The 12,630-nt window shown below is 37.7% G+C and overlaps 3 protein-coding genes across 3 annotated transcripts; 1 reads left to right on the forward strand and 2 right to left on the reverse strand.

The window, feature by feature from the left end:
- Positions 1 to 1,372: 1,372 nt before the first annotated feature.
- LOC129746882 (cuticle protein-like) lies at positions 1,373 to 2,327 on the reverse strand. The gene is made up of 2 exons (XM_055740811.1): positions 2,194 to 2,327; positions 1,373 to 2,103 (listed from the first exon to the last, which is right to left on the reverse strand). The coding sequence occupies exons 1-2, from the start codon at positions 2,203 to 2,205 to the stop codon at positions 1,411 to 1,413; spliced, it is 705 nt and encodes a 234-aa protein (XP_055596786.1). The 5' UTR covers positions 2,206 to 2,327; the 3' UTR covers positions 1,373 to 1,410.
- Positions 2,328 to 5,969: 3,642 nt separating this feature from the next.
- Positions 5,970 to 6,807, reverse strand: LOC129746926 (larval cuticle protein A3A-like). The gene is made up of 2 exons (XM_055740873.1): positions 6,673 to 6,807; positions 5,970 to 6,604 (listed from the first exon to the last, which is right to left on the reverse strand). Exons 1-2 carry the CDS (start codon positions 6,682 to 6,684, stop codon positions 6,053 to 6,055), a joined length of 564 nt encoding a protein of 187 aa, XP_055596848.1. The 5' UTR covers positions 6,685 to 6,807; the 3' UTR covers positions 5,970 to 6,052.
- Positions 6,808 to 8,889: 2,082 nt separating this feature from the next.
- On the forward strand, positions 8,890 to 9,662 carry LOC129746954 (larval cuticle protein A3A-like). Its single transcript, XM_055740921.1, has 2 exons — positions 8,890 to 8,975; positions 9,051 to 9,662. The coding sequence occupies exons 1-2, from the start codon at positions 8,964 to 8,966 to the stop codon at positions 9,534 to 9,536; spliced, it is 498 nt and encodes a 165-aa protein (XP_055596896.1). The 5' UTR covers positions 8,890 to 8,963; the 3' UTR covers positions 9,537 to 9,662.
- Positions 9,663 to 12,630: the final 2,968 nt, after the last annotated feature.

A 12,630-nucleotide genomic window follows, 5' to 3' on the forward strand; every position in this document is an offset into this window, starting at 1 on the left:
TTGTGGTCTTAAGTTATGCCACACGTTGCAAAGCTGGGAGTCTCCTTATTTATTTTGTCGCTCCGAGAATTTCTTTCGGCCTGGCTAGTAAAAGAATTAAAATGAGCGTGGCGACGAACGTTTTAAGTGCAAAATATACAAGCAATCTACAATAAGTAAAACCCAAACAACCAATCAGCAATAGCAATAGTTTAAATAATTCACAAAACTGACACATTACACTGATTCAAATCACAGTTATCAACGCAGAAAGCTCAACCCCAAAAAATACCAACACAATCCACATAACACAATATCCATCGTTTAAATAGTGCGTTAAAGTACGACCATAGGAAATCGGATGAAAAATAATCTTTCCTATCCGGTTGAAATTGTAAGATTATAGATTCAAAAATATGACTGAAAATGTAAAATCAACAATACTTCCCACAGAGCTGTAAATACTGGACACCTAGCCGTTGGTAGAAAAAAACCTGTTGACAATAACAACAATAAGTTAGTTTACACATTTTAGAATAGTTCACTAACAATGCTCTAGATTAAATATAATAAAATATATTTCCAGTTCCCTGGAGAAAGACCACAAAAAATGATTGAAACGTAGGGTATTTCAAATACAAAGTTGTTTGAATAAAATCTCAGGCCGTAAAAAGCCCCAAATTATAAGTTGAAGTCATCTTCCCGGTCGAAAACATAAATATAACCGCTAAGGTGTACAAAATTGCTAACTTTCCTGTACGCTTATGAATCTGCGGAGAATGTGTCTTGTCGACGAAACCCCATTTGATGAGATCCAAACTTTTTATGATTTCCGAATTTTGCATTGTATGGTTTCATGTCAAGTTTTTGTACATAAATCATATGAAGCGTTTGGTTGGGAACTACACGCTTTATTCCTCCCCTTGTTTCAGTATCTTTCGCGGTATTACCTGGCCTTAGTAATCTCTGCAATGAATGTTTTAATATAGCAGAGATTACGTTGAAAAGAAAAATGAAGAACACGAGTCTTCGTTTTTCAGGATGCTAACAAGTCTTGGCTATGTTGTTAATAGAAGAAGAAGAACAGATAGAGTTATTGAGAGCAGGCTGTTTAATAACACTTGTGAGAACTTTAACAACTAAAAAAAATCCGATGTAGAGAAAACAGAATATTTCCATGGATGAAAACTCTGTTTAACTGTTTGTTTAAGAATAAAAAAAAATTGTTCTTAGCAATCCAAGCTGAGCCTTCTCAAATCACCTCATCTTTATGATAAAATATAATAAAAATAATTTGGATTTAGATATCTGCTATTTACCAGGATTGTCATCAAAGTTAGAATGAAATATAGCAAAAGTTTGATTCAAAAATTTAAATTTTACTAAATCACAATGAATCAATGGGTAACAATTGGGTTCGGTTTCAGTTTCTTAATGGTGGTAGGCGTAAGTGGCTGGGGCAGCATAAGAAGCATAAGCTGGCTGGGACACAATGGTCTTGGTGGCCAGAGGAGCCGAGTACGAAGCATAAGCTGGCTGAGAGACGATAGTCTTAGTGGCCAGAGGAGCGGAGTACGAGGCATAGGCTGGCTGAGACACAATGGTCTTGGTGGCCACTGGGGCAGCATACGAGGCGTAGGCTGGCTGCGAGACGTAGGTCTTGGCAACTGGAGCGGCATAGGAAGCATAGGCTGGCTGAGCGATCACAGTCTTGGCGATGGCTGGCTGGGCGATGACGGCCTTGGCAGCCAGGGGTTCGCGGTGGACAACAGCGTTGAATCCGTGGATCGGATCAGCAGTGTATTCGACAGTACGCTTGACGCCATCTGGGTCAACAACGGAGTAAGATCCCTGGACGGCATCTCCGTTGCGGGATTCCTGCTGGGACTTCTGGTCACCGGTCAGGGCATCGGAGATTCCGTACGAGAAAGAGTACTGTGGGTTGGGGTCATACTCATCGGCGATAACCTGCTTGGCCACGACAGTCTTGGCCAGAGGAGCGGCATAGGCCAGCTGCTGGACTGGGGCACCGTAGGACAGAGCTGGAGCAGCGCCATAGGACACAGCTGGGGAAGCGATGAGTCCAGCGTGGGCAACGGCCATCAGGGCGAAGAAGGTCACGAACTGTAATGGTAAAAAATAAATCGTTTAGAAAATGTTACCAGATCAATTGAACACTACAATTATCCCCATGTCACGACGACTGAAACTCACTTTGAATGCCATGGTTGGATGGAAGGGAGGCAGTTGTTGACTAAGAAATGAAACCGAACGAACTGTGCTTGTGTCAAATCGGTTCAACTAATTTATAGTAAATTGAAAACGTACGCCATCGCCGCCGCCCGAAATAACTCGTTCTTGTTTCATCATGCGAAGGAGCGTTGATTTTTTTTTCTTTTCTTCCGGTATTAATGGCGTTCAATAAGCCGACCAACACCTGTTGCTTGGGTGAATTGGAGAAAAAAGCGAATCAGAAAATAGGAAGTATTCTAGTCTTGTTGGTTTCAAAAGAGTTCTACATTCCTTAGTGGGTATCTACCTATTGCGTTTGGTGAAGTAAATTCGCTTAAATTTTTATTTTAATATTGTTTCAAGCATTTATCAGCTTCTTAGTTCATCTCGATCATTGAATCCAAAACTAATTATTTTTATTACATTTTATTAAAATGAGAAAATTTCATTTAACTTTGATGCTTTCAGATCGTAATTTATTTAATTGAGATTTTTAACGAATTGTTGATAATGATTGACAAATGCTCCTTTTCAAAGGAAAATAGAAAACCATCACTTTAATCTACTTTTTTTAAAAGAATTACTGTGTTTTGTAGATGATCGGTGTATCATTTAACAAAGTGCTTTACATCGATGACTTCCTTGTGTAAATATTTGAAACAAGTCTTGGTATAGTAGAGCCATTTTGAGTTATTTTTTTTAAGAATGTAAAGGGCCGAAATTTTTTTCAGGCACAACGCCACAACGGCACAACTGGTTTGATATGAAGTTCTCAACGACGAGTGTTTATTTAAGTAAAACTAGAAAAAAACATTTTCAGTTCTACCTTTCATGTGCTTGTTTGCTGTTCTGCCAATGCAGATTTGAAGACCTGGAATGATACTTATCTTGCGTGAAATTTTCTCAGAAACACAAACCTGCCATCAGATTTAACCAGAATCGTCCCAGTGAAGTGCTTTTTGATCCAGTTTACTACGCTTTTTTCGTCATATGTCCAGACAACACAAAATTTTCAGTCACTGAAATTCCGTTAATGATCTGAAAATACCTGAAATATTTTAAAAGTGCCCATTTACAGATGAAAAAATCATAGGATGTTGTGATAAGTAAGATATCGTTTTATAAAATAATTCCTTTATAGGTATCTCACTTAAAAGTTGGTTGATTTTCAAAATATGAAGATCAAATTATAAATTAAGAATGCATTCAAAAACGCTCTAAGTTTTTGTGCAATCGACTGTTATATTATCTACAAGAAATGTTATTTTTTAGAAAAATTTATCTTTTCGTAAATTTGCTTCATTAAACATCATTTTTAAGGAGTCAAATTACTGTAATGAGTGTAACCCCTGTAGCATTCCATCAATCTCAATGAATGCTCCCACCTTAAAATTATATTATAAGCACTTCTTGGTACTTTAACTTCTAGCACTCAAGCGCCAACAATTATAATAATAAAATTGATGTGCTGAAGTCGCTGTACAGCCCGGATTGGGTCTCAAGGGGATTCGCATAAAATCGGTACAGAAAGAAGAAATATCGTGATAATGCAAAAGTTTGTATTGAGTTGCATATGTTCATCAAATAATCCACAAATGGATCGCTAAGGTAAAATATACCCAGGAGCAGAAAAATGGAAAAACTTACAGACAAATTGAATTCCTTCCGCATACAAGCCAGCTTCCGGCTAAGTTCCTACGGACAGGATCATAAGCAATTCTGCTTCCGGTTTTTGAAATCGCTGGCTTTACTTAACGCTTGCGTGTATCTATTCCGAACAATATTTTCCGTGTTCTTGCCCTGATGCCAACATCCTCCACCATTTTCTCTTCGAAAAAACCACCATCAGTAACCTGTGCGGCTGACTAAATAACGATAATATAATATAAATAACGATTATTTTATCGCCCTTGGAAAAGGTTTTACACTATACCGAAAGCTTTTCCATATTCCCCCCTCTGGGCATCTTTTACACTAAGGTTGCCAGAATTTTTTCAACACGTATCCGGGCCGGTCAAACCGGGCAATTTATATATAAAAACCTGGCAAAATCCGGGCATTCGATTTCAAATTGACGACCAAAAATCCGGGCAATATCCGTGATAATTTCGTCAAAATTCAGAAATTCTTCAACAAAAATCAAGAAAAAAAATGAAAAAAAATATTTTTCTTCAAAACGCATCGATTGATTTCGAACCGTATTTCAGGCTTCCAAAAATCCTTTCATGATTATTTTTATAAAACTTGCTCAAAAAATTTCGTTTTGGAGGTGTTTGTTGTTTTTTTGGTTTAATTTGCCAAATAAAGCGAAAAAATTCGGGCGAAATTCGGCCGAAATCCGGGCATTTTTCAATTAAATATGGGCAACCGGGCCGGGCCGGACTGTTCTTAAATTTAGTGATAAACATTCGGGCAAACCCGGATAAAACTTGGCAATCTGGCTACCTTATTTTACACAGAGTATTATGCGTGTGTATTCTTTCCATGAGGGATAATTTTAAATATTTTTAGCAAGTTTCATTAAAATGATCATGAAAGGTTTTTGGAAGCCTAAAATACGACTTAAAATCTGCTGATATATTTTTATTAAAAATAAACTTTTAAAAAAATAATTTTTAGACGCAGGTTTTTAGACAAAATAGCACGAATTTCTCCGGTCCGGGTATGTGCTGAAAAAAAAAATTCAGTAACCTTATGTTAAAGTGGTTTCGGTCCCGACTTCCGGCAAATGAATGAATTATGACATGAAAATTGAATTCATTATCATACATAAACATGCATCTCTTTTGATAAAATATTCTATGTGATAGAATTTATAAAGAATTAAGCTCATTTTTGAGGCTTCGTGTACAATAAGGCTTTTATATAATTTTTACAAACTTTTATCGAAATTTTATTCTATTATTGTTTTATTGTTAACTGGCATTTTCAAAGCTAGAAAAAGGTGATTCTATGCATGAAAGTTTTCTTGAAAACAGCTCTCTGTGAACAATTGTTTTAGTAGATTTTTTTTAAAGATATTTTACCCAGCAAACCCGCAAACATTTTTCTAGGTATATTTCGCAACAAACTTTGTTATACCTTTCATATGCATTATAGAATCATTGCAAAAAAACTCAAAAAAACAGCATCTATCCATTGGTATTTAGGCAATAAACATACATTTTTTTTTTAATTTCTGGCTTAAGCGATAAGAATTATATAAATTGGACGATATTCAACATCTTTTTCGTAAATCCGGAAAGAATGCGAGAGAGCTTAAGTTTTGCTCTCAATGCATGCTGCAATATTTCCTGCTTCTCTCATTGGACAATTTTCCCAAAAGAATCTTTGGCAATCTGGTAGCACTGCTTATCGCACAGGGAAAAACAAGGTTGTTTTCTCACTGGTATCCTGCGCGGGAGGGCAAATTTGCAAATATGGCGGACTTTTTATATCATATCCGATTTATACCGACTTCAAGTAACTATTTTTACGATCGTTAACTTTTTTGGTAGGAATTGCGATTCGTAAGATATTGTTAACGATTATCATTACTTAAGCGATTTTATGTTTGCTGGGAGAGCCAAAAATACATTTTTTATTGTTTGAAAAATGGTAGAGAAATCCTATACCGGTTTGAGCGTCTGTGAGCGACCCTCTTTGAGTTGAAAACGATGAAATGTCAAATGGTCTGTCTAAAAGATTTTTAAAAATTAACTTATCTAATCATTGGTATGTTATTGTGATATAACTTTTTTTTTCAAAAGCCGTCCAAATTATTTTTTGTTTAAATGTTTTAATATTCCATAGCTAAACAAAAATCAAAGGGTAACAGTCGGCGGATTCCGTTTCAGTCTTCTTAGTGGCTGTAGGCATAGGTAGCTGGGGCAGCATAACTAGCATAAGCCGGCTGGGACACAATGGTCTTGGTGGCCAAAGGAGCAGAGTACGAAGCATAAGCTGGCTGGGAGATCACAGTTTTGGCCAGAGCAGGCTGAGTAATGACGGTCTTGGTGGCAATGACTGGGGTAGCAGCGACGGCCTTAACAGCCAGAGGTTCTCGGTGGACAACGGCGTTGAATCCGTGGATCGGATCAGCAGTGTATTCGACAGTACGCTTGGTGCCATCAGGGTCAACCAAGGAGTAAGATCCCTGGACGGAGTCTCCGTTGCGGGATTCCTGCTGGGACTTCTGGTCACCGGTCAGGGCATCGGAGATTCCGTACGAGAAAGAGTACTGTGGGTTGGGGTCATACTCATCAGCAACGACGGCTTTGGCCACTGGAGCAGCCACCAAGGTTTTGGTCAAGGGGGCGGCATAGGTCAAAGGGGCTGGAGCAGCGTAAGACAAGGCAGGAGATGAGATGACTCCAGCACGGGCAACGGCCAGCACGGCGCAGAAGGTCAGGAACTGTTGAGGATGAGAATAAAATGTTTATATTAAATTGTTAGAATTTGAATTGTTTTATATAAAAGTACCTTGAAAGCCATAGCTATAGGATGTCGTTAAGCTGATGTTCACAGAACAAAACAAATAATCGAACTGTACCAAAACTTGGTTTCCGAATCAATTTATACAAACCAGAGAATGCTAACGAATCTAAAAGTGAAAGTATTCTGGACCCCTGGACTTCATCCCAGAAATCCTTGACGGAAGCGGTAGGCATTATCTTATCGCTATCGTCAACCCCACATCCAGCATAAAACGTTCGTTCCTAACCAGTTCTTCCTTCTTTAACCACCGCCTTTTCTACGCCAATTACTTGGAAAACAGAATCGCCCATAGAGATCAACGACTCATGGTTCGATTGGCTTATGCAACCCAGCGACGGGATTGCTGGCAGCTAGCCAGCCAGCCAACCAAGTTCGAGAAGCAGAAAATTTCAAGTTCAGCCAGTGCACTTTCCTGTCAACCAACCAGAGACACGCGACTTTGGAGAATGAGGCTAACCATTCTGGTTTTGTCTCACGTGCAAACTCAATGATCGCGAACGGCACAGACTCCGATCCAATTCACGTCTGCTCAACTTAACCCAGCAGCAGCAACAGATGATCAGAAAAACTATGCTGCCTTGTAAGGATGATGCCTGGTGGTAAAATGCGGCGAGGAGGAAAGGTGTCCCAAAAAAAATTCGATCCTCTCAACAACTGACCATCATCGCATCGGCAGAACCTACCTCAACCCCAGACCAGGACCAGTTCGATTTCGGGTTTAATGATCCGACGAGACCCGTTTGTTTTGAGGAGCGAACTTGGATGGAAGCGTTGCGTTGGTTTGGTGAAAATAAATATTTGGGGCTACTGGTTTGTCCCATTCACTGCCATGGCCATGCTTCGGATCAGGGTTATCTCTTTAGCTTGATCCAACTTGAATTAAAAGGGATTTGTCATGAATGTTTATAAAGTGTTTTGTAGACTGAATCCTCACTTTAAAAAAAAAAGATAGAATAAGTTTCATATTCTAAGTTCACTATGATTTTGTTCCTGTGTCAATATTGTATTCTTGGGAAACTTCGATCACCTTAATTGTTCATAATTAAAAAAATTTGAGAAGACCCTTCCCCATAACACATAAAAGTTTTAAAACATTGATCGTTGTAAGAAATATAACGTCCAATGTTGATATTTGAGTTTTCAATCGTCATAGGGAGTTCCAACTACATAGATTTTCATCATAAAAGAACATTTTTTGTTTTGGGTCAACTTTTCAACATACAAATTTTAAATGTTTTTTCTCATCAAAATTTGTTATTTAAATATTTTAATATAATTTTCAACAAACATTGTCCATTAAATGCAGAAGCATGTCTGTGATTTGAATGAAACTCATTGTAAGTAAAAAAAATTTGGTACATTTTTTCTTTAAAAATACTCTATTTATCAATTTAATATTTCTCTTCTCAAAATTCATCGATCCACACAGATTCCACAGCGCACTCGCAAAAACCGCGTTTCAGCAATTCTTCACAGACAGCGTTAAAAAAAACACTCGGTTCCTCAAAACTATTATACATTAATTTTCACTCAGGTTTTCCCGCACATTAAATTATTATTTTCACAAACTGCTTCTGCTAGGAACATCCAGTCGCCGATTGATATCACTTTTATCAATTTCTTGAGACTTTGTTACATATAAAAAATCTAAAATTGTAAGTTCCTAGAATAAAAAAATACGTCCGCTGTCAATCGGTCATCGCCTACTTCATTTCTTGTTACAAGTTTAACGAAATAAGTTCACGTCAGTTTTTTCAACAAATAAAAAACAAACTTAATCGGCAATTTTATTAATATTTGTAATAATAAAAGTCAATATTTCTTCAAACAATAGCTGAACCAAAAAAAACATGAACACTAAAATAAATTCAATGCTTCAAAAAAAAAAAAAAAAAAAGAAGGAATATATAGATATCAGTTTTCTTACATCTATGCTAATTGTGTAGTTTTTTTTACAATCAAATATACCCACTCTAAATCGGAAGCCAGAACGGGTTTGATCCCACAGGCAAAAGATCGTGTTTCGAGCCGTTCGTCTCAAGGTCAATTTCGGGATAGTTTTGTGTTCCTGATTCTTTCACTTTTTTTCCTCCTTTTTTATGCCCCGAATGGCCGGAAACATGTTTGCAGCATGAGGTCTCATATTCCCTAGCTCTCTTCGCAGGTCCTGTGTCAGATCAGGCTATAAATTGACGGCAACAGGTTTGGATCGCTACAGTTCGATCGCTTGTCTTGTTCTGTGAACATCATCAACTCATCCCATCTTTCCCCTAGCAATGGCTTTCAAGGTACGTTTATCTCTAGACTACTAAAGGGCTTAATTTAGGATCGTTTAAGACAAAACTGGTTTCATTTTGTTGCAGTTTCTGACATTCTGCGCCTTGGTGGCCGTTGCCCGTGCTGGAGTTATCTCTTCGCCAGCTCTGGTTTCTGCCCCTCTGACTTATGCTGCTCCCTTGACCAAAACCTTGGTGGCTGCTCCAGTGGCCAAGGCCGTCGTTGCTGACGAGTATGACCCCAACCCACAATACTCCTACTCATACGGAATCTCCGATGCCCTGACCGGTGACCAGAAGTCCCAGCAGGAATCCCGCAACGGAGACGCCGTCCAGGGATCTTACTCCTTGGTCGATCCAGATGGCACCAAGCGTACTGTCGAATACACTGCTGATCCGATCCACGGATTCAACGCCGTTGTCCACCGGGAACCTCTGGCCGCCAAGGCTGTTGTTGCTGCTCCAGTCATTGCCGCCAAGACCGTCATTGCTCAGCCTGCCATCGCCAAGACTGTCATCGCCCAACCGGCTCTGACTAAGACTCTGATTGCCCAACCAGCTCTCTACCACTAAATTTAATCCCAAAAGACTGATTTTCAATACGTTTTTGTTTTCCGTGAATGCCTAATTTATTGACTATTTTTATGAACGAATAAATTGTAGATGCAAGAAAATGTATAAATCTTTCTCAATTTCAAAGCTTTTTTAAAATAACTAATGAGAAATTCTATCTCTAACCCACATTCAACTCCATTCACGCCTCAAGTTCATGAATCAAGCTCATCCAACAGAACCACGGGGATGGCATGGCTCAGGTACGGCAAATGTTATCCTTCCCTCGCTAGATTGCTTCTCCCAACAACATACAAACATATACTAAGTTGAGTGCCAACTCAAATAAGGCACGAGTTTATGTTCGCATCGGGAAAACAAACAATAAAACTAGATAAATAACCTGTTTGTACATTTAGCTGTGTGCTCGATGCTGAATCTTGGAGCATCCGTAAGATGCACGCATCTTTTTCGCGAACGGTGTGGAAGCTGCGAAAGTGACACCTCATCTGTTGCCGACACACATTTGGAGCCTTCATGCGGTTCCTCTTCTTCACACACGTCCCCTTCCAAAGATCTTCAGGAAGCAGTAGTGGGACCACCAACATACTCCTGCTCGACCAACATAGAGTGTGAGGATCCGGTGGTATCTTCCATTGAAACAACCGAATCCCGGCGCAAAATTTATATGTTTGATGAAGGATTAAATATAAGCATAACTTGAAGCACCCGTCCTGCTTGCAGACGAGCAGAGATCGTCTTCATTCATGTGTCGTCGTTGGAAACTGGCCGGATAAACGACGAACGCTGATAGCAGTCTAGCAGGTAGTTAGTTCATAGTTAGTGTGTTGGCCCAGTCGAGTTCCGCGAATCATTTGTACCAACTTATAAAGGTACTTACGTGTTTGGCCGGATCTGAAGAGCTTCCTGGTGGGTGAGGCTTCCCTACTCACGGGTAAACTAAACGGAAACAAACAAGACACAATGATATCTTGCCGATGCTTGCCGGTGTTTACCAACCTTTCTCAGTGGAGGAGGCAGAAGGAGACATATGTATGTACATTCGTGAGCTGGAAATTGTTACGTCTACAAATATTTTACCTTTGTGTTCGACGACAGTTTATGGTATTTGACTGCATTGTAATAACAACAACTACCTATCTACTACAGTTGAGAATATTCTGAAAGTCGTAATGCTTTTTGATTTGCTTCATACCGATGCAAAGTATTGCATGAAAAGTAGTCATACAATACGTCGCTAGGCACCCAGCAGTGGTGTCAATTGAATTTACTGTTCATCAATGCCAAAAGACATACCCCTGTTAAACATTGTGCTGTTGCAATAGCTGGGTCAATTAAACTAGATAAGCTTTCAGCTCTGTGGAGTGTTATTTTTTCTTTAAAATAAGAAAAACGACACATTAAGAATAAATCACAAATGCAGAAATAAAGTTCACAAGGTTAGCGGCATTCAAACTCTTTTCTCTCAATTGGTATCATCATCATCATCATCAAGACATCAAGTCTTCGACAAAATTGTACCCAGAATTTTTTTTTCTACCAAATCATGCGATTTCAATATAGAGTTGGAATAACGCAAAAGATAAGGCAAATGTTCTCACAGTAATGAGTATGAATATGCTTAAGAAAAAATCGTATATTTTGATACAGAACATAAAGTCAAGGAGTCCACCAACAGAGAGATCAAAATGCTAACTGTTTTGTTAAGCATTCTAGAACATCAGTTTTTTATACAAAGTTTTTTATCTCAACAAAATACACAACTTCGCTGAACATGTTAAAGTTCTACAATTTCATCCTAAGGAGATACGGTAAAATGAAAAAATGACCTTGAAAAATAGTTTATTTAAATTCTGAAACGTTGTAGATAAAACTAAATGATTTGTAGTCTTCGATTCAAATTCGAAATAAGCCAAGCTCCCCTAGTACATTATGATGTTTTTTAAAATGGCTGAAGCGGTATAGGAATCATTCAGTGAAATTTTTCACGATTTTAACAATATTTATTTACACAAAATTTCATGTTAAAACATGTTTGTAGGTGCCTCGCGAATATCCACTGTTGAAAATAACTTCAACTTGAAATAATGTTTCTTTGCTCTGGAAGTTGGCAATTCGCCATGCGGTTGCAGCGTCATGAAAGCGTGACGTGTCGACGGAACGGAAAAACTGTTTTAAAAAATTCCTGCTTTGCACACAGGAGGTACGTAGAATAAAACGTTGGCCAAAAAACTTTTTTTTTTAAGTTTGAAGTCAATAAAAGCGTTTATTTTGACTCATCAAACGTTTTTATTTTTTTTTGTTTATTTGTGACACTTTACCATCGTTTTGGCATTCGTGTTATAAACGTTTTTAAATGATTTAATATATTTTTTACCGTTTTCGTAATTTTTCATACTTTTCTTTTTGAAATTTCCTCTCATCTATATGATATGATAGATAATCCAGGTTAAAAAAGTTATAAAATTTAAAAAAGCTTAGAATTTTTTCATATGTTTTCAAAAGTGAAATAAAAGTTGAAAATACTCAAAAAAGAACATTAAACTCACTGGACTTTTATTTAAAATAAACGAAACCCTAGGTGTCTTTTTTGTGGAAAATAACTATCAATATTTTCAAATTTCATACTTAAAAATTTCAAAATTGCGCGAATTTGCGTGATTTTTTTTTCTTTTGCGCATGATTTTTGGAGTTGTCAATTTTCAAATGATACCAAACATATAAGACTAGTTGGGAACATAAACAATCATACTTATTTGAATAAAAAAAAAAACAACGTTGAAAAAATAGCTTGAGGGATAGGGAATTAGATATTCTTTAAAAATATTTATAGTTTAATGGGGTTCTTTAGTTAAAAATGAGCTAAATTGACTGTTAAAAAAAACCTGTCAAATAGTCGTCACGTCACAAATGTGTCATTTGAAGTTAAGTTAGAGAATCGAATAATCTTTCAATAGATGCTTTGCATGAAACGAGTTTGGGCTTATTTTAATATTATTTTACGCTAGTATTTAACATAACAGACCTCAAGTGAACTTTCAACGAATATTTGGTTCGGTTTGAAAAAGCCGAACTGAGCGCAATTGTCCTGAGC

The sequence above is a fragment of the Uranotaenia lowii genome, chromosome 1 (assembly GCF_029784155.1).
Source record: "Uranotaenia lowii strain MFRU-FL chromosome 1, ASM2978415v1, whole genome shotgun sequence".
Taxonomy (NCBI): domain Eukaryota; kingdom Metazoa; phylum Arthropoda; class Insecta; order Diptera; family Culicidae; genus Uranotaenia; species Uranotaenia lowii.